The 21,587-nt window shown below is 35.9% G+C and overlaps 1 protein-coding gene across 2 annotated transcripts; it reads right to left on the bottom strand.

The window, feature by feature from the left end:
• Positions 1-3,983: 3,983 nt before the first annotated feature.
• Positions 3,984-17,425, bottom strand: LOC121408791 (merlin-like). Of its 2 annotated transcripts, XR_005969085.1 has the most exons (14): positions 16,802-17,425; positions 14,851-14,979; positions 14,059-14,265; positions 13,105-13,256; positions 12,647-12,722; positions 11,103-11,237; positions 10,753-10,827; positions 10,047-10,160; positions 9,310-9,432; positions 8,459-8,590; positions 7,436-7,521; positions 6,575-6,680; positions 4,064-5,797; positions 3,984-4,028 (listed from the first exon to the last, which is right to left on the bottom strand). XR_005969085.1 is itself a non-coding variant. In XM_041600425.1 (13 exons), exons 1-13 carry the CDS (start codon positions 16,880-16,882, stop codon positions 5,450-5,452), a joined length of 1,764 nt encoding a protein of 587 aa, XP_041456359.1. In that variant the 5' UTR covers positions 16,883-17,425; the 3' UTR covers positions 4,004-5,449. The 2 variants fall into 2 exon arrangements, 1 of the variants encoding a protein (XP_041456359.1); XM_041600425.1 differs by having other exon boundaries at positions 4,004-5,797.
• Positions 17,426-21,587: the final 4,162 nt, after the last annotated feature.

Below are 21,587 nucleotides of genomic sequence, written 5' to 3'. Positions count from 1 at the left end.
AGGTTCATAGTATCAGCTCATTTGACTCTCAGTCTGAGAAGGATAAATAAGATAATTGTCTTCACCATTAAAGAAATAAGATGGAGCAAAGTAAACATAAGAAACATACCATGTGAATAGATTTTGACAAGTTTGGCTTCCCATAATTTTTGCACAGAGTAAAATCATGGTCTAAGTTAAACCAGAGTTCAGAATACGGGCCAGAAAAAGTATTGCCTCCGCCAAACACATATTACAAAAATTGTTTTGCCCATTGAACTTCTGCAATCAAAGTTTTTACTTTTGAAAAGTCTTTCTGGGCAATATAGTTGGCTGAACAATACTTGAAAACCAGTCTAGAAGATTTCTTGCTCCCATGCCTGCTAAGCTTTAAGGCTGTTCAAATTTTTGCATAAAGTTTAAATTGTTGTGTAAAAAATTGACATTGTTTGTAAATCTGTCTCTCATATAAAGTATATATTTTCATTTTACTTTACTTTATTTCTGAAATTCCAAAAAGCTCAAGGATTACAATACAGTGGTTAACCAAAGCTGTTGTTGTTAAAGAAAATTATCTCATCATATTAATAGCATATCTAATGAGGGGTCAGGGGCACATGCCCTGCACTGGGTTTAGATTACAAGTCATTAAAGCGTTCTTACCACAAACTAAAACTGAACTACAATCTTGTTTTTGTTTTCAACAAATCTTACGCCTATATAAATCATTCATCATTGATTATTCATTACTCTGAATTTAAAGAAATACTTCTATATTTGGATTAGTTGATTTTTGCAATATTCCTCTAAATCGATTCATTATAGAAAGTGTAGTAAATGACTCAATGTTCAAATGAATTACTGTCATTTTGTACCAGACCTACACTACATACAAAATATCTTTGCATTTAAACCAATGATAGCACCAACTATAGGACAAAAACAAACACACTAATGGGTATCTTTTAACAATGTAATACCAGAGTAAATCAAATCAATATGACTTTGATCACATATGCCATCATACAATTCACACACAACATGTAACTTTAAAAAAATGTTTTTAAAAACAGAGATCTTAGTTTCCTTTTCATTTTCATGAAAGAGGTACTCTTGGCTGAAAATAATTATACATAAATAGAGTAAATTTCATTAAGCAAAGTGCTGAAGAATTCTTAAGAACTTGATAGCACTTACATGTAAGCTTGTTTGATTCTCGCTATTCAAATCAACTTTTCGTTGGGGAGGAAGAGCACTTTAAGCCAACATTTGAATTGCATTCAGAACTTTATTTCACACTTTAATTTGAGATGATTTCTAATAGGACTTAAGCCCTGTTCTAATAGGACTTCAGTCCTAAATTACTTGGAAGCCTTTACCTGGGCATGTATATAATCGAACAAATCAAACAATCACATCAGTGTGCATCATGGTGTTCACAAGCCCATTTTACTGGCTGGAGGTCAAGGGGCAACGACCTGGAAGAAGCTTGCCCCCAAACCCCTGGGTTTTTACCAAAAGAATCAATTTGACTTTAATGACCACAGAGATTACAAATTTGAACCCTGGTTGTGTAGACTTGTTTAGATTGTTGATGTGAAATACACCCATAAATTATTTTCATACATAGTTAAGCTGTCATAATTGTGACTTTTTTAGTTGATAATTATTCCAACTGCTATAATTCTTTAGAATTATTTAACTTTCAATTTGCAGAGAATAGTGGTGATCGGCAGTTAGCCTTTTGTGAGGTTGTATCCACTGGTCAGGAGCCATGCTGGGTTTTCACAAGCCACTGTAGTGACAACAGTAGTGTGCATATAATACAAAACATGAGGTCATAGTTAATGTGACGCTACAATGCTTCTTGGCAAGATCTCTGTCATGATTTCAACTCACAAGTGATACACTTAGACATGGTCTCTTTACAACATCAAATTTTTGTCTATCTACCCTTGGCCAGGACTACTTTAAATTAAATGAGAATGCTTAACAAATTATTTTACGGTACTTTGATCAAGTATAAAAGTGAATATTGGTACCACTCTAGAGTTTCTACAAAACTCTTTAAAAAAATAATTGACACATTTTTCTGAGTAACATGTACAAGTATTTTTAGATGACATTACAATTTTGTTTTTGTGCATTACTCTCCTTATATCTTTATGCATTGATTTTGTTGTTGATGGTCTGAATACAAATGGAAATACCATTGTCAGTAAATACAACTCATTCTTTTACATGTGACATTCATGCAAATATTAGTCATTTGAATCTCTAAGTACGGTTCATGAGTTGTAAACTATTTACTTGGGTGAATACAATTTGTATTTAAGGTGCTTGAAAACACAGCCAAATGACATGCAATGACATTTTTAATGAATGATAAAGTTGAAATACAAAGAGGGTGTGTATTGTGCTCAATAAGTTTACTAGATGTACAGGATGAATTGAAAGTTTTGGGGATATCAATTATCAGATTCTTTTTTATTTCTGACATAAAATTGCCACTTAAAAAACCCCCACACAAATAACAGTACTCCCAAACCAATTTCAACCAGCTTTTGGAGCCCAAGTTACAAATTTTGGAATTTGCTCATTATACAAATGATGCATGGGTTAGAGTGGGTCAGTAGGAACTGTGTGCACAAGGTAACTTTGGCATGGTTTAGACCATAATGCCAAAGTTACCGCGTGCACACAGTTCCACTGACCCACGAAAGAAACCCATGCATCATCTGTTTTATAGAATGGAACAAATTTATTGAATAAAATACAAAAATTAATGATTTACCGGATGCATGATAATTTCATGCGTCCGGTAAATTCAATTTACCGGACGCATGAAAAAATTTACCGGACGCATGATTTTTTTTACCGGACGCATGATTTATTTACCGGATGCATGAAAATTCCAAAATGTAATGCAGACACTTTGATAACCCTGGACAACATAAATATGGGCTTAACTGCATAATATGTTGGCACAAAGGCATTATCATACCCAAAATGCCAAATACAGCTTTGCATTGACAAGATCTTGAGGCAGCCTCCGACCTCCAATAGCTGTGTGTGTATGCCCGGGCCGCGCCGGGGGCCAGCGCTTGCAGCTGCCTGGGCCTGCAGTGCAGTGGAGAATTTGGCTGTTCACAGCTCAGGGCAGTAGATCTAACATTAGATCGTATGTCTGGACTTCTCAACTAACAAGTATGCGGGCAGTTTTAATCCCAATGACAATTACGGTACCGTATTTGTACTTACAGATCATTTTGCATCCTTTATTTGATTCATTCTGCCTTGATCGAAAATTCAAAATTTTGACGTAAACAAGCGTAACAGTACATGCGCGATGACATCACAATGACCTTTTCGGGCGATAGCTTGTTTACAGTGGATATCGTTTTGATTATCGGGATATCGTTCGTGCAGCCCAGTAAAAATTCTTGCATAGCTCTCAACCAATCAGATTGCAGGGATTTTCTCATCCATTCTATAATAGTTTTTTAAAGAATAATTTGCTTAAGATAATACATGTAGTTGAGCAGTAATTTGTAAAAATTGATTAAAAGCAAATGTTGATATATAATTATGATTATGATTATATTAATTTAAAATACATTTGCTAGTACTGTACATTAAGATGCATGTTTTTCAAGTATCTTACTGTACAAAAAGCACCTTCAAAATCAACAAAGTTTAGATCAATTTATTTAGAAATTATTTGATTGAATTTATGAAAATAAGAATCCTTCCGTGTTCTTTGTATTCTTAATAGCACAAATGCAGGTCTCCCTCTCTCTCTATTAAATATCCCTCCCCTCATCCTCTCACCATCTCTCTCTCTTCCTCTTTCTCTCTCATCCTCTTTCGTTCTGTCTTTCACAATTTCTCTTCTCTATGAAATGAATATTCTAGGAAAACATGATTACAACTTAAGCATCATTCTTCATGAGGGGAATTAAAGCCTTTTGTCACAAGCGTGTCTGTGTGTTTTTGCATATATGTGCATACTTCTCAGCTGAAAGTGACTTAAAGCGGATTTCTGTTATCTGTAAGACTTGGGTTTTTGTAATCGTAGCCGTACACCCGTCTGCATCTTCTCCTGAGTCTTTACACAGATATCATAACCCTCTGAGAAATCTTGAGAATGTACAGCATCCCATTTTCAAGGCACAATCAATGTTTTCAACTTGCTACATATGCCATTCCTTAGTTTTGAAGCATGGAGTTCAAATGACCTTCTCATGTTGTTCCATGTAAGAAGTATATGAATTAAGTATGATGGCTGCATGTGTCGGTTGCGTTTATCCGAACACCTTACACATGCATCATGTTAAGCATGCTTGATAAAAATGTGCAACCTTGTGTATGCATTTCAAGGGTTTCATATAAAAGTAACAAACTACACACAAACAAGGAGGTACATGACTTGTGACCAAAGCTGAAACAGGATGCCAACCATACCAATGTTGCAATGAGGGCAGAGCAATGAAAGACTGAACAATGCTCAACTAAACATTGGTGAACTTCTTAGAAGTTTACTTTCTTCTTCCAGCCAATTAATGTGTTACTGTGATTTTTTTTCTTCAGAAATATGAACAGAATGGGGGTGTAACAGAAAAAAGTTATAGTCAAATTTACGACTGATTGCATCCTTTTTGTATATGGTGTGTGTGCTAGGAATACAGTTACCCCTAATTGTACAATTGATTTTATCTTGTAACTTGATTTGTGTAACAGGACCCAAATATGATGGTTTAACTCTTACTGACCTAGGGAGCGTTTCATGAAAAGTTTGGTCAGGGATTTTCACCAAGTTGCTCTCAGTCAATCACATGCAAGGATCTGGAGTAAACATCTGTTGGTGATATTGGGGACAAAACTTTCAAAAAATCTCCCTGAAGGAGAGTGAAGTAGCAGACATTCTGGATTCACTATCATGTCCTCCATCATCTATCCATTGATCCTCGATAGAGGACCTTATATTTATTGAAATTATAGTTGATTTAGGTAAAAAGAGAGCACATTTTTTATTGTTGTAGCTGCTCCATAATTTCTCATCAAAGATGGTGATGCACACCTTGTAGCAAACGTTGATAACTTTCTCAAGTCTTTTTAGCCTAAAAAGGCAATTGAGCCTTGAGGAATCATCGCAGGAGACCTTGCTGATTTTCCAACAATGATGGAAATATGTCAGGTTATCCTCTAGTCATACTTCAAAGAAGATGACCGAATGTTGAGAAACCTTTGCCGGACATTCTTGAAAGGTGGCAACTGATCCTAAGAGCCATTGCTGAATCCCCGAGGAAAATGACACAAACATGCTGATTCACAATTACCCTTGGATTACTCACTTAATCACAACACTTCAAAGAACGCAACTGAGCATTAGGGAACCACCGCTGAAGATCTTTCTGATTTCTTGACGACAATAATGCACATCATGTTGATTCACAGATCATCCACTACATTACAGCTCTTCAAAGAAGGCTACCCTTGCTTTGGTTGAACCCTTGCTAATCTTACTCAGAGTCGTCTTCTTGTTCTCGCCCCGACTGTTCACCTCATTATAGATCCGATCCAGCTGAGTTTGTTTCTCCTCCACCTTCAAGACTTCAATCTCTGATTTGAGTTCATTAAGCTGCATCTTGAGGTGTTTGGATCTTTCCAGGTAGTCCACCCGGTTCTCTTCAATGTCCTTGGAGAGTTTCTCCACGTCTACATCCTCCATCATGTCCATGTCCCCAGAGCTGAGCTCAGGATCCAGCTGGAGTGCTGCTAGTTCGTTACTCAGGGAGCTCTGGCTACGTTCTAAATGCTGAATTAGAAAAAGAAATGACACGTAGGAATTAAATATAATTCTAATTTATCATTTCAATGTGGTATTATCAATTTCATCAAACACGTCCAATTTCTATTATAGCATTCTTGTTTCAATGATCAGAACAACTCTTGCACATCATCTAAAAGTTGAGAAGAAAATACTGGTACATCGACTAAAATTATTCAACACTCTTGGTTTAGCACTTGAAAACGGCAACAAACTTGCATCATTCTGAGCCTTTCAATGATAATCTTTGCTCTCCAACTGTCTTGTATCATCTCTACATATAGACCCATATCATGATTACCTTTTCATTTCTTTCCTTCCAATATTTTTTTACTTTCTTCTGACAAACTTCATTACTGATTCTCCTGAATAAAGATTGTGCTATTTTTCTTTTCTTCTTTCTTTATCCCTACCCTGGGGGTGTTTCACAAAGATTTAAGTATGAATAAGTCGCACTTAAATGCCGACGCATACATGATATGCAATGCGCAATCTTATTGATAGATACGCAGTAGTGCGCGTCCTCATATGGCACGATCTGACCGATGCGATCAAGCCTTTCATACCGTACACAACTCGGCATTTAAGTAAGACTCTAAGTCATACTTAAATCTTTGTGAAACACCCCCAGATCTTTCTTTCTTCTCTTCTCTCTCTATCACGATCAAGAATGAGTCTACAAAAGATAGGGCAATGTTCTTCTCTGCCCTTCTCTGAAGTCCCCCCTCCCTTTCTTTTCTCTTTCTCCCTCTCAAATTTACATACCGGAACAAGAGATCTTGTTGAGATGTGTATGAGCTTCTCCTTTGCCTCCTTTTCAGCCAGCCTTGCATTGAACAACTGTTGCTTTAACTCTTCTGCTTCTAAACTCCTGCATAAAACGATAAAGAAAACTCTCATCGATTAACAGCGTGAAGTGATCATAGGTGTGTTATGTATCTTTGGCGAAGGCAGAATGAGCTTTCACACAATCACCGTAAACACTACCACAGAGTACTGTTTATGTTATGTTTTTTTTTTTGCACAGCTACACTCTGCATGCTAAGTTAAGATGGGTCAAAGAAGGGACACGCTTTTTTCTCTAAGACCATTGTATAGTTATACTCACGACAAGAAATTAATTAAAATTCCACTTACCTCTTTTTGGAGAAACAAAGATTGTAAACCCATCTTTTTGTGAGTTTACCAATAGCATTTATACTCAACATTTTAAGCATGGAAAAGAACACAACCAATGCACAAAACATAAAATGTGAATCTGAATAACAAAATTCTCATTTTGGCAAGAAAATGGAAAGCATAAGCATGCCCAATTATAAGCTGGGAGAGTCATTACAACATTGTGAACTGACCTTTCACATTTAGTCATTTATTGAGAAAAGTTAACTTGATTGTCTAGCAATGTCATAGTCAGCAAGAGCAAGATCAAGCCCAAAGTAAACTCCTATCATGAACGCATTACACAAAGGCTAAGTGGTAGTACCCGTGTAGCATATCAAGAACATTTACGTTCATGAATCCAACCTGACAATTTCAATATTTTATCAGCAGAAAGCCATTTAAATCATTCAGCATATTTTCATCATTTAATTTGAATGAAATGATAAAAAAGGGATGTTTCATTACCTTTGCTGTGACTCTTCTGCAAGCCGAAAAGCCATGAACTCAGCCTCATGAGCCTTCATCTCCATCAAACGTTTCTCTTCTGCAGTCTGTCAACAATAAAACCATTCAACTCATCATTTTTGGGGGCCAGAGTTCTTGCAATTATTAACATTATTTTTTTTTCTGACAAATCAACTAAATATGTGGTTTCACCTATTGCTAAATGTGGCACAAATTCCTCAAAGCAGATGTTCAATCCACCTGACTGTTTGGCACAGTAACTATTGAAAATTGTCTGGGGGTGATAACTAGAATATTTTTTCTCCCACAAGTAAGTCTTGTAAACACACAAATGGAAAAAAACAGAGTAAACAATATTCTGATAAGTCTGCATAAGTCGACCTTCAATAAGACAAAATAAATTTTTGTTTAAGCAACTTTGCAGACCAGAAAGTGAAAGGCATGTGTTATTTACATCTTTTAAGTCAATTTTTCCCAGGTCAAATCAATTTCTGAGGTCCCATAAGACCTGACTTTAGCGGAATCACCTGTATTTGACTATCCATAATTTCATCACAGGCTTAGACCATGGTTCCGAATCAAAACCTTTGAGATTAAAGGGACATACGAGTAACAAATCATGTGGAGATGGACTTGTACAAACTTTGCAAAAAAGCTTATTTATTCATGCATTATAATCTTTCCATCATGACTGTCTGTCGGATTAATGCAATAAATATTCTGATACTGCAATTTATTTTAAATAAAGGAGCGACACTTATTTTGGATTGTCAAAGTTCTCAAATTCTTAATTTTAAGACTCATAGCAGGTTTCATGATTGCTCAGTTTCATCTATGTGTGGTACTTGTAAGAGACTTTTTCCAGACACTCAGATGTATGATTGACTTCTCATTGCACAATAGCACTTAGCAAATATCAGCCTTTTAACACACCTTTGCAAAATGAGTTCTCTCTGTTCTGATATAAATCTCCCCCCCCTGACTTCCCAATTGCGAGCCACTAAAAAAAAAAAGATATTATACCTTGATGGCTTCTACTCTAATAGCTTGGATTTCTCTCTCAGCCTGGTCGGCTTTCTGAGCTAATAACATGGCTTCTTCTTCTGCTACTTGAGCCTTTTCATTCAGGAGCTCAGCCGTCTCTTCTGATCTCACCTACCAACAGAACACAGTTAAGGGATTAATAACATTTATGCCCTCCACATTATAGTGAAAGGGAGTCTGCAGTTATTTGCCTGTCCTGTAGGTAAACAATACAGTCAGACTGCAGCCCTATGCTAATGAACTAATAGGCAAGATCAATCCAATTCCTTCCATGAATGAATCCTCTCCCGCACAAAATCTTGTGAATTGTAAGACTTCCTTTCTCTATAGATTTAACTGCTTTCACATCCTCAAGTCACACTGAAGCCTAAATAATATTCATATCATCATAAATCTGAAAGTCTGTTCTTTTCTCACTACTGACTGACTATACATGGATGTAATGCCCCTGATAGATCTACAGCAGTGCCTAATATGTTGAAAACTGTACATTAATATCATCCCAAGGAAACAAAAAAATGTGCTGTTTATGAACATGTTCCTATAATACATATTTCAATTGGGAAAAAACTTGAGGGGAACATACTTTGTGGACTTTCTTAACAGGTGGTCTATTTATACAGGTTGTCAGTACAGCATGTTTGACTGTAGAAGATTGGACTCAAGACCCTAATTCTCTGGACTCAGATAACTAAAATGTTGATGATTTGAAGAAAAAAAAATCAAACAAGGCTTCAAGACATACATTATTCTGAACAACCCATATCAACAGGTTATGTGTGCATCTATGGAAACAATGATGAATTATTATTATCCTTCAGACAACTTACCAACGCATCGTGAGCTAACTGGGACTCCTCTTGGAAATGGCGAAGCTGTTTCTCTAACTCTTCCTTCTCCTGCTCTGCCTTCTGCCGGAGATGTCTCTCTTGAATTAACTTCTCTCTCTCAATCTAACCAAAAGATAATGAAAAGAAGAAAAGATGAAGATAACAAAATCAAGATATTCCATTTGATGTGTTTTGCAATTTTATTTTAGTATCATAGCTGTGTATGCAGCTACATGCAAATGAATCAATAAATTCAGATATACATGATCGTAAAGTGAATTGAAATATTAAAATACACACTTTATGAATATTTATTTATATCTTATAATCAGGCAATTATTAATTAATCATTGATATTTTCCAGTACAAAAATATGACGAAATATGAATCCAAATATAAATATCCTACTTTCCCCTTTTCTCTACAGGCATATTTTCTTCCTCTGTAGCAACTTTGACTGACCTCTGCCTTTAATACCTTTTTATTCCAAACTTTGAAATCAACCACACTTTATATTTTACTTTTTATGAAAATGAATGTACATGTACATGGTACAGATATAATCACAAAATATACTTAATAAATGATATATATCACTAATACAATATACTAAGAGTTTGACTTGAGAGAGAAAATAAATTCATGAGTATATTTTGGTGATTGTATGGCTTTCTCAATCACTCTGTGCATGTACACCATATGCAATAAAGATATACCTATTCCATGTTAATACTCACATGTCTCTTGGCTTTCTCTTCCCTTGCCTGAGCTTTCATCTGCTGTACTTCCATCGAATCTGCTCTTCTTCTCTGCATGAAGAGCTCATGGTTACCAACACAAAGATCAAGAATCTATGGAGACAGACAACAAGAAATACCATGTTCACCAACCCATACATTTCATTTATAGTAAAAAAAATCTTGTGAGTTTTAATGGAATCCAATTTCTTATATTACATTCGATTTTGATGATATTTTCTTTTTATTCACATAAACTTTATGTTTGGGTGGAATTTGTCCTTTAAGCATTCATATTCAAACTTAATAAGAACTACATTAATCAGCCAACAATACTTGATTTGTCTCTATACAATCATCCTCCTTTAAGAAGTTCACAATATATATTGAAAATTTATAAAATAATTGGGGGTACTTATGCAAAGGAACTCCGTATCCCACTTCATATGTACCTCATCACTTCTCATTTACTTCATTCTCATTTTATTTATTTATGCATATATGGACGTGTCATTGTGCTATGTGTAATGGGAACTGAGTATTAATATTAATATGACTGAATAGATATCTTATTTTCCAGTGCTCCCCTTGAAACAATAGATTTAAAATAGTTTACTAGAATTATCTATACATTGACTTGACTTACATGAATGAGTTTAGTAGAAAGAACAGAAAACAAAATAAAGTTATTTCATATAGGACTTACAAGTTTGTTCATTCGTAGCTTTGGCGAGATGAAGCAAAAATTTGGTGATTTCTTTGCAGTAGGTTTTATTGTAAACTGTAAGAAATTAATAAGGTACATTATTTCACATCAAAATATAACCTTGATCCAAAACTGGTTTATAAGAAAATATAGCAATGCATGGGATATTATTATAATCAGTGGTTAGACAATCATATAATTAACATAATAATAGCTTTCATTTTTTACTATAATCTTCAACAATATCAACCATGATTAAGATCATCATCATCATTACCACCACCATCATCATCATCGACACCACAAACATCACCACAACCATCAAACTATTCAATTCATAATAAAGGTACCTTTTTATCTCTAAATGATATATCTCTAATTTCACTCCACGGGAAAGATATCTTTGGTACAAGTTTGTTGTCAAGCTCATAGATATTGAGACCGGTAGCATCCACTCCCAAATTCAGGCTTGTTCCTTTCTCATTCTGATTATTAAAAAAGCAGAAAGGAAATGACAAATACATGTAAGGTATGCAAAGCATCTTACAAAAACATGAGAACCTTGCCAATACAATCAGTGGGTGTGTATAAATTCTTTTGTCTGCCTAGTTGTCATGACAACGTTTGTTGGTTTTAATTAGCTGAGCACAGGTGATCTGCTGTTAATACATAATTTGTCAGATAAAATACTCAATGAGTCCTTTCATATCCTCCCTTAGATTCCATCCAAGATGGTCAAAAAATTTTGAAATGAAGGGATAATTTGTTAAATTGTTGGCGAGTGGAAATATTATTGTCGCAACTAAACAAACTGCCAAGCAATTTTCTCCCCTTCTTTTCTTTATTTTTTATTGAAAATGTGGGGGGTTATCATATGTAGACATTATATCAAAAGGAGAAATGTGACCCTAATCACAACATAGATCTATCACAATACAACTGCAGGCCTCGAAATAGGATTTTGGGGGGCAAGGCCACTTTTTGGAGGGAAACTGTTTCACTAAGGCCAGGCAGCAGAGGGCACCAAGGCCATACAGAGAGGCACCAAGGCCACTTTTTAAGGGGCATGTAATAAATTATTTGTAGGTGTTACAGTTTCGCGGCGTGGGGGGGGGGGCTTTCCATAGTCGATGTTATACATCAGATTCATTACCAAACCACATTATTTACTTAAGAAAAAATGAACTTTACGCACGACTGGTGATACCTTCTTGAGCTACATGTAATTAAATGTGAATCTGATTAGCACCCAAGAAAGTATCACCGGTCGTTCGTAAGTTGTTCGTAACTGACGAACAGCTTTATGAAACACTCCCATTCAAAGTACTGTACTTACGCATCGCGCGCGCTCGCCAGGACAGTACAGCGCGCGCGACATTTGTGTAGTACACATACGGAGCTCGCGCTCGTCCATTCTTATGCTGCAGCTTACATAGCATATGTAAAGCGCGCTAGCGGCCGGCCGGCCGGCCAGCTGTGTATAGCTAGCTCATCGTTCGGCGCGGCTTCGGACTAGACTGCATACATGCACTGGACGTCGCTGGTAAAGCTAAGGTATTGAATACTTTTTGAGATCGGAGAAAAGTTTTCCTCGCTCAGAAAAAAAGGTGCAGACTTTCAAAAGGGGTACATTATATATCAGAAAAAGGGCACATTTATGAGAAAAAAGGGCACCACGGCCATATAAAAAAGGGCACATTTTTAGTGGCCGTAACTTTTAGCAAAAAGAAGAAGGGCATGACGGCCAGTAATGGGGGCATCGACGGCCATGGCCGTCGATGGCCGTCGATTATTTCGAGGCTTGCAACTGCCACATATATCCTAACTATAAGCAAAATCTCCTTTTCTTACTAAACAATTTTTTATTCTTCAAAACTTTTTACAAATAATTTACCTTGATTTCAAAGTAGCTGACACCATACATTTCAAGATCTTGGGCTATTTTCAGGTATTCCATTTCTGCCTCATCTCTGCATATTGGATGGAAATGAATTCAATAAAATAAATACACTTGCTTGATGTTATTGATTTTTCCACATGGAAACACTTTCAAATAAACTGTTTGAACATATACAGGCCTAAAATCACAAAGATGGTTCTGAATCCATAACTTCAGTACATTACTTCACCATAATCATGGACAGAGAACACAGCAAGCATGAGAAACATAAAATGCAAACATAACATTTTGACATTTTTAGCTTCCTGTATTTTTAGCACAAAAGGCCAGTTAGGGTGGACTGCACAATACAAGCCAATATCTTATAACAAGATTACATATTTATAAAATATGTCCATTACGTGACAAAGAATTTGCTTATAATTGCTTGAAAACTTGTTTGGTCGACATACCTGAGGAGACCTTCATGTTCAGCATACCACGCTGTGATTCTTTCCTCCCATTGGCTAGGTGACATGTCAAATTGACTTATGACCCTCCCAGGAAGCAGCTCCTCGTTGGCAAGGAAACCACGCTGATGGACATGAGCTTCGTAGTCACCGTACTAGCAGGGGGAACAGAAACATACAGACATTTTAACATCTACAGAACTGTATATTCAAACACTCTGAAAATATGATTATTGTTTTTCTTCATTTACTATGAATGAATATGCTCTAATTGATTCATTCAGCAAATTCCTGTCTATATACTGTTTGTAAGATTCTAATTAAATAGATAAAATAAAAAAAAGATAAGATATTATTTTCTCATCGTTTTTCTTCCCTTTTGATGTAGGCCTACTTCTTTGTTTTCATGTTTTTTTAAACTATATCTGTTGGCAACAAAATTTTTATCATCATCAAAATGACATAATTAGGATATTGGCTCTAACATTGTTGAATGGAATTGAACATAAAATAGCATTTTTGTGCAATTTCTGTTTTAACATGCAAGCACCAAATAATAAGGAAAGGAATTCTTTTAATTGTTCCTGAATCTATTACTGTCATATTTTTACTTTTCTCTTTCTTTTTTTTTCACTATACCTTGGGCACTCTACCGAGTGGATTTGGCGCATTACATATCTTATAATATTATTATCATTAAGTAACTTCAGAACCATGTGCACAGGCATCTCAAATTTGGTCTCAAATGATACGCAAGAAATAGTAGTTGTCTCCTTCTGTGTTGTAAAAATAAAGATTAGTAAAATATATATTATGTGAAAAGTGAGGGAAAAATCTCCCCTCTCCACTGGGAATACAAATTAATAAGGATTTTAATAATTAGGAGATTTTACATGTAATTCTAAGCAACTGTCACAGGAATTTGATTTAGAGTACATCGGACGGAAAGAAATGTACCTTTGCCTGGACCGCATAGGAGGCTAGTAGCACCGAGGCCTCCGGAGGACAGTATATCTCCTCGTTAAGTATCAGCTGCTTGACTTGGAGGAAGAATAGATGTTGAGTGATTTCCTGGATGAGCTCCTCAAAGGCCTCCTCAGGATAGAACTTGGCCAGGAACAGGAATGAAACAGGCTCCTCTTTAGGTATACTCTGTTCTTGGACCTGAAACAATCATTATACAGCAAAAAGACAACAGTGAGTTGGGGAGAAACAATGGCTAGAACTTGGCTCTTTAGGAACAATCATCAAACCAGAAAAAAGGAAAATTATTCAATTTCAATTATATTGTTTTAAATTGTTTTAAATTTCAATTCTGGGAAAATGATTTCAGCTATTTTACCTTGTTAATAGCATTAATTTTTTTAACCAAAACTAGTAAATAATGATAATTCAACCATTAATAAAACGCTGTTTATTTACTTGCCTATCAATAAACACAAAAATATTACCCCTGTTATAAATTCACCTACATGTACAGTTTCCACTTTCAAGTGCCTAGTACACTGAGGAAGTAATTCTACTGCCTACCCATTCACCTCCTCTAGGTATTAATTCATTGTATAATTTGACTTTACTCATGCATTTTTATAGTCTTGAGAAAATATCACCATTCAACATTTTCCAAAATATATTCTGATGGGGCTAGACAAAATTACAAAAACATTGTTCTCCCCTTTTCACCAAAATCAGTTAAGAATAGTAATGAAGATAAGCAATATTCTGGTATTCATCACAAGTACTTCTCACCTTCTTGTCCATTTTGAGCCATGCGATATAGCGTTTAGAATCCTCATATTGCAGTCCAAAATACCAAGTCTCTCTTAATCCTATAGTACGACACACCAAGTCAAATAATTGGCGTCCAGTAGTCTTCACCTAGAAAAGAAAAGTTGATTTCACATCAGCGTTGCTGAAATTTTGTTGCATTTATGACAATTTACTGCTAAAGAACATCAAATGTTTTTCAAAGTACTACCTATTTCTGCCCTCAAGTAGACTCAGTTCAGTATTTTTCCACTCTTCACTTCATTATGATGACTTCTAACTTAATATCAATAAGAATGATTTTGGCAAGGTCTACGTAACATTAGACACAATTATAACTGTGTGTTATTCTATGCAGATGAAGAGTTTTGAGTCCCGGGTCCTGCAACAAAGAGGTTAGTGATTAATTGTACACTCGATTTTCACAAATTATCATACATTGTAGTCAATGTAATCAATCATAGAAAAATGTTCTACGATCATTCATGAAAATTTGGGCCAAAAGGGTGAACAGGATATTGTAGCCCATTTATAAGACCAAAAGCTTCAGTCTCTGAGTTTGGTTGTTCCACTGAACTGCGTTGGCTCCACTCAAATGTCAGATAGTTAAAGAAATCCCCAGAAACGACGGTTATTCCTGTCTACCCATTTACATTACCTAAGTTTGGGCTCAAAACCTTAAAGAAAAGTTGTGATTTTGAGGAGCTTTAATTGTGGGGGAAAAAAGGATGGTTCGTGTACTGCTGTAATGGCATGCCACCCTGGCTTCATGGAGATTACTTTACTGCCGAGTTCCTACGGAGTACAGGAGTTACAAACAGAAACCAAAACCTACGTAGCAAATTAATCTCTAGGAGCCTCCTGGCTAATCATGAGTAAATTGAATGGTGGTGCAGTCATGGGAAAACGTTTTTTATCAATTTGTAAATGACTGGCCAGTGGCCAAGGCTTTTACAAGAAAATCATATAGAATCTAGTCTATTTCTCTCAATTTTTAGGAGACTTTTGGCACACTTACTCATAAGAATATATATATCTATGGTAAGGAACATATATCAATTTAATTTTTTTGTAGAATAAACTTAATCAAAGATCTTAGTCAAGAGAAATTCATATTCAATCTCAATTAAATCTTGGTGCCCTCTTCATAATCACAAATAATTTATTGCTGTGAGATATGGGGAAATTGTTTTCAGATTCATGTGGATCTAATTACCAAACTCCAAAAAAGAGCAGCCCATTTGATCCTTAGCTTAGATGTCACATATATATCCAAATTAAAAAGAAATGTTTTCAAATCTATATTGGACTGCCTTCAAGTACAGAGTCATTTATTTTATATATATTTGTTTAGAAATGTGTTCATGGACTCGCACCAGAATACTATTGTTACTAGTCAAATTATTTTCAGGATATAAACAAAATCCATTCGAAAAATACGAGGCAGTCCATCAGACACGATCTTGTTATTCCAAGGTGTTCGTCTGATTATTGCAAACTTTCCTTATTTTACGCCTGTCCGAAACTGTGGAATAACTTGCCGGTCATCATACAGGAAACATCATCTTTAAATTCATTTAAATATAATCTTAAAAAACATCTCAGGTCGATTGACAACTAAGGTTTACGATTGCACTTGCTTCTTTAAATATATTCATTTGAATGTTTGAATACCATTAAAATAATCGCTCTAATTTTGCAATGTTTATTATTGATGTCTCCGCAATTCAGCTTTTATTGCATTGTTTCCATATGTTATGTTATTTTGAATGTTTTTATCTGAAGGTCTAAATTAACATGATTAATATCTGTTGTGTAGGGACTGCTCGGGAGTTCACCTGTTGTTGAATGGGCTACCCATTTAAATAAACATAAATGATAAACAATCATATCTTTCAGTCTGTTAACATGACTAGAAAGTAGGGAAACTCACATCAATGCTGAATTCTAATTCGGCATCCAGAGTCTGGACTCTAACAGTAAAAGTTTTTTGTGATCGTCGCATAAGCGACATGATGATGAACCTCCGTAAGTTGTAGCACTCAGCTACAAATAGCACATCCGCGATTCTGCTGCAGCTATGTCAGCGGACCAGCTCCTTCGCCAGAGCACGCCCATCCAATCATCTAACTCCCGTTGGTGGTGGTGTTATGATTCATGCAACTGGTATTCCACGCACTTCTCCGTGCATGCGTGTCTTGGCTACTCGGACCGCAAGGCCCCGGTTGTAAAGCAAAGCGAGCGTCAATCGTAGTGGAACAAGGCAGGGAGAAACAAGAGAATCATGATATCGTTCCTTTCACAGCACAATAGAAGAGCCAATAAATATTCTTCTGAATAGTGTGTTGAATTACATACACAAGAAATCAACAGAATGTTTTTCTTTGAAAGAAGTGTAACGTCAGTCGGCCACTTGTTCCCCTCTCAGCTCACTCACGAACTTTGTAATGTACACAAGACTGGTCTAGTATTTTCACGATAAGTTGAAGCAATGTAACATTGTCATTATTGAATCATCACTTAAAATAGTGTTGAAGCACCAGTCTGCCGAGGAATGCTCATTTTTACATTCGGTGGTCATACAGTACAACAGAAACGTTCTCATTTGTTTTGTTTCTAGTCTAAATTCTAGACTCTGAGAATTGAGAACAGTGTAGCCCCGAAGTGTAGCTGGAAGATTGAAAATAACCAAAATATCAAATATCCTCCAGTTTCGATTACCCCCATATACCATCGTCAATTGTTTTCGTCATCATTCGCAATACATCATCATCATCATCGTCATCATCGCCTTCGTCATCATCATCATCACCATAATTATGATCACCACCACCACCTTCAGCAGCATCATCATCATCACCGGCACCACCACCCTTGACCTCTAAACACTTATCAATTTCCGATTAATGACAAGATAAAACTGCTCTGATCGAGGCTAGGCCATGGTTAGCATATACCACTCACTAGAACCCAGGACCAGCACCACCACCACCATCATCATCATCACCACCACCGCGGTCCGATGCGCATCATTGTCCTGGCTCCGTAACTCAAATATTAGCGATCAATCGCTATAAAATGAACTGACCAATCATTATTAATGTTACACGCGCATTAGGTTTAATACTGACCAGGGACCAATTAGTGCGGTTCTTTCATATTTGCGATTCATCGCAAACCTTTGTGTTACGGAGCAAATTTTTTTCATCTTATCACTGAACGTAAAAAGGGTGTGGTGTAATGAGGAAAAATATGTGAGGGGCGGAATGCATAATGGAACAAAATTTACAAAAAGTGTCCAGCGAGTGAAGCGAGCGACTAAGTTTCAAAAATGAAAATCTAATTCTGTGAAAGATCAGTGGCATAATATTAAAACATAATATTACACCTTTTGTTTGTTCCCTTAATTTGCCTCCTCTTTTTCTTGGTCATGGATCTTTTGCTTGTATAAAAAAGACAGATTTAAGACCTTCTTCGTCATCGAAGGATAACTTATCAACAAAGACCAAAGAAAATAAGGTGTCGTATCAAAACGAACCACTGATGATGAAACATTTGATATTTGTCTGAAACACACTATGTAAGAGATGAGAAGGGGATGAAGGAGTGTCGTTGTATAGAGCCCGGGTGCAGCGGGATCTCTTTATGATACCCGACCGTATCACATTATCACTTCCCAAAGGCGGGATTGAATGAGCTAGCTATCCCCCCCACCCCTCCACAAAAATACGTTCCGTTGCTTATTGTGTGTTTGCTTTGAAGAAGTCTTTTGTTGATAGATCAATAAAAATCATAAAGAAAACTTAATTCGATACATTGCATCAAATACAAAAGATATATTTCAGTGGCGGATCTAAGGGGAGGGGGCACATCCGGTCCGTGCACCCCGGCCCCCTTTTGAGAGCCAACATTCATTTTTTAATGTAAATATGCCGTTCTTACACAAGTGCATGTGCCTCCCCCTTGAAAGGTATACAGAAGTGAACCCCTTTTTTTTTCTTATCAAATTTTTCTCTGAAAAAAAGGGGTCCCCTTTTGGAAAATCCTGGATCTGCCCCTGGTACATGTAAATGCTTGCCTGAAGATTCTTATGATACATAATAATTTTGTGAAATGAAATAAAAAAGATTTACATACTCCGTATCTTATCAACTAATTGAAACTATATGCGATTAGAGCGAAAGACTAAAATTATCACCCCACCTCTGAACGCTGCATTATAAAGTCAACCCTTCCTCATTCCCTACCTTTGACCAGATCAGGCCTGCGGGGGAGGGGGGGGGGGGAGTCAAAACAAATTTCAAAGCTTTTTTTTTTAAGACTACAGCTTAGCGTGTGTAGGGTATGTTTTTTCCCAAATCTTTTTTCCCGGGGTCATATTCTGGTGACAACTTGTTAAGGGGCCAATATGTGTAAATAAAGCCCCGCGAAAACTTGTTGAGGGGTGAAAGTTTGGAAATAATTTGGCCACGCGTGTGTACAGCAATACATTTGACTGCCCCCCCCCCCTCCGGGGGCCTACCTCCCTCTACTAATCTGCATATACTCTATCATGCTTTGATCTGCCTTGCTTAATATTGTAGCCTACTTCTTTTAAGGTCTTCCTCGGTATCCCTACAAAATAAATTCGTCCCTTTTCTGAAATTAGTAAACCCCTGTTCAGCTAATTTCCTTTCTTCTAGCCTATAAAGTTCTTGTATTTTCTGTTTAATCTGGATAAGGGTCTTTGTTGCTTCATCACGCTCTAGTAACAGTGGCGGAGGGGCCTTGGGGGAGCTCCCCCCCAAAAAAAAATAAAAAAATAAACAGAATAAATAACTCAACACAAAAAAAGGGAGAGAAAAGTAACGAAAGAAGGGTGAATATGATTATTTTCTGAGTCATATTACGTCATAATAAATCACAAAATTAGTTTTTGTCGAAATTTTTGCTTGCTCGCTCACAACTTTACATAAATTTTGCCTAATTTTTGCCTTCAAAATCTTGGGCTCATTCTAAAATAGTACTTAACTAGTATGCGATTCAATAATTGGGTATCTCCTCGATCCTTCCACACTAACGTGGACGCCGTTTAGAATTACCTTGTTCCCACACTCTTTCCATATATAGATTTTATCACTTGAAAAAATATATGATTATAATAGGTTTATTCTTCTTTACTGCACAAAGAACACAAATAATCTGCTGTCATTTTACGTATTTTTGTGTATTACGTAATATCATATAACAGGCTGTTATTTCCATGCAGTGGATTCCCTTTTTTATTTTCTGTATTTCATAATTTGCATGCATTTTTAAAACTTTTGTTTGAAGTGGAAATAAACGAAAAAGAATAAATGCAACCAATGAATAAATCAATATTCAAATGAAGTTCTCTGAGTCTGCTGTTCAGAATAGATATCCATATTCAGTAGCGTACCTAGGATTTTCCACAGGGGGGGGGGGCAAATTAAATCGTCCGCAAAAAAGTTTGACGACAAAAAAAGAAAGAAAAGGTCACAAATAAAATTCCGTGCCAGAAAAAAAATTGACAAGCCAAAAAAAGGTCATCTCTCGTCAGGGGGGGGGGGGGGGCAGGGATATATAGGTCGAAATATTGTCATTAAAACACAATTTTCAGGGTTTTTTTTATACATATAGTACTCATCCATTTGCAAAACAAGGGTCCAAAGCCAAAAGTTATAGTTTTGATAAAAGCAATGTTAAACCCCGGGGTTAAACCCAATCGAAGTCCGAAGACCTTTTTAAAATCGATGGCCAATAGATTTGCCGATATATCGCTTTTTGTTGTGTGAAAGATCATTTATATGTTCAAGTTCAAGTTCAAGTTTATTTATTCAAAACCAAAAACATCACATCATAATCAAAATAGATGTACATACAACGTAAATGACTACATGAATATACATCAATCAGACTATAGCATATAGGAATTGGTTTTAGGACCCCTTTAAAAGCAAAGCTTGTGAGTAGGGCCCTGGAATACTTATGATTATTAACATAAAACATAGGATATACTAATCTACAAGATACAGAGAGAGAGAAAAAAAAAATGTATAATAAGGTTAAGATGCTAAAAATAGAATGGAAAAAAATATAACAAACACACATATATACACAAACCCACACACACACACAACCACATCCACCCACAAATATACATGTTAAACATAGATTCTGAGTAGGTCATCAACTTAAATGCAAATACATTAACTTAAACACATATTGAAGGAAAATAATCACAATCTGTCAAGAAAATAAGTTTTGGATAATCTTTTGAACATGAAAAGAGTTTTACTATTTTTTATATCAACAGGTAAATTGTTCCACTCTTTAATACATGATATATGAAAGGAGGTCAGAGTGACATTTGTTCTTGCAAATGGCTGACGAATCAGATCCTTTTGACGTGTATTATAATTATGTATTTTTGAATTCTGAAGAAATAATTTTTTTAAGGTACATTCTTGGGGCATTGATTGTAGTTTGAACATGAACAATGCACAATTAAAAGACACAAGTTTACTAAGTGGTAGCATTTTCAGACGAAGAAATAATGGAGTACTTGGATGTCTATAATTAGAATTTGTTATCAGTCGTATTGCCCTTTTCTGCAATATTCTCAATTTATCAAGATAAGACTTGAAAGTGTTTCCCCAGGCGACATTACAATATGTCAAATAAGGTAGAACAATACTATTGTATATTGTTATGAGTAT

Source organism: Lytechinus variegatus, chromosome 2 (genome assembly GCF_018143015.1).
Source record: "Lytechinus variegatus isolate NC3 chromosome 2, Lvar_3.0, whole genome shotgun sequence".
Lineage (NCBI taxonomy): Eukaryota > Metazoa > Echinodermata > Echinoidea > Temnopleuroida > Toxopneustidae > Lytechinus > Lytechinus variegatus.
The sequence above is the reverse complement of the archived record's forward strand: the minus strand, read 5'-3'. Positions and strand labels throughout refer to the sequence as shown.

Coding starts and splice junctions, on each gene's coding strand:
- LOC121408791 (XM_041600425.1), bottom strand. CDS start 16,882: ATGTCGCTTATGCGACGATCACAAAAAACTTTTACTGTTAGAGTCCAG. Junction 14,980..16,801: donor AATTAGAATTCAGCATTGAT/GTGAGTTTCCCT, acceptor TTTCTTTTCTAG/GTGAAGACTACTGGACGCCA. Junction 9,433..10,046: donor AAGAGAAAGCCAAGAGACAT/GTGAGTATTAAC, acceptor TCTTTTGGTTAG/ATTGAGAGAGAGAAGTTAAT.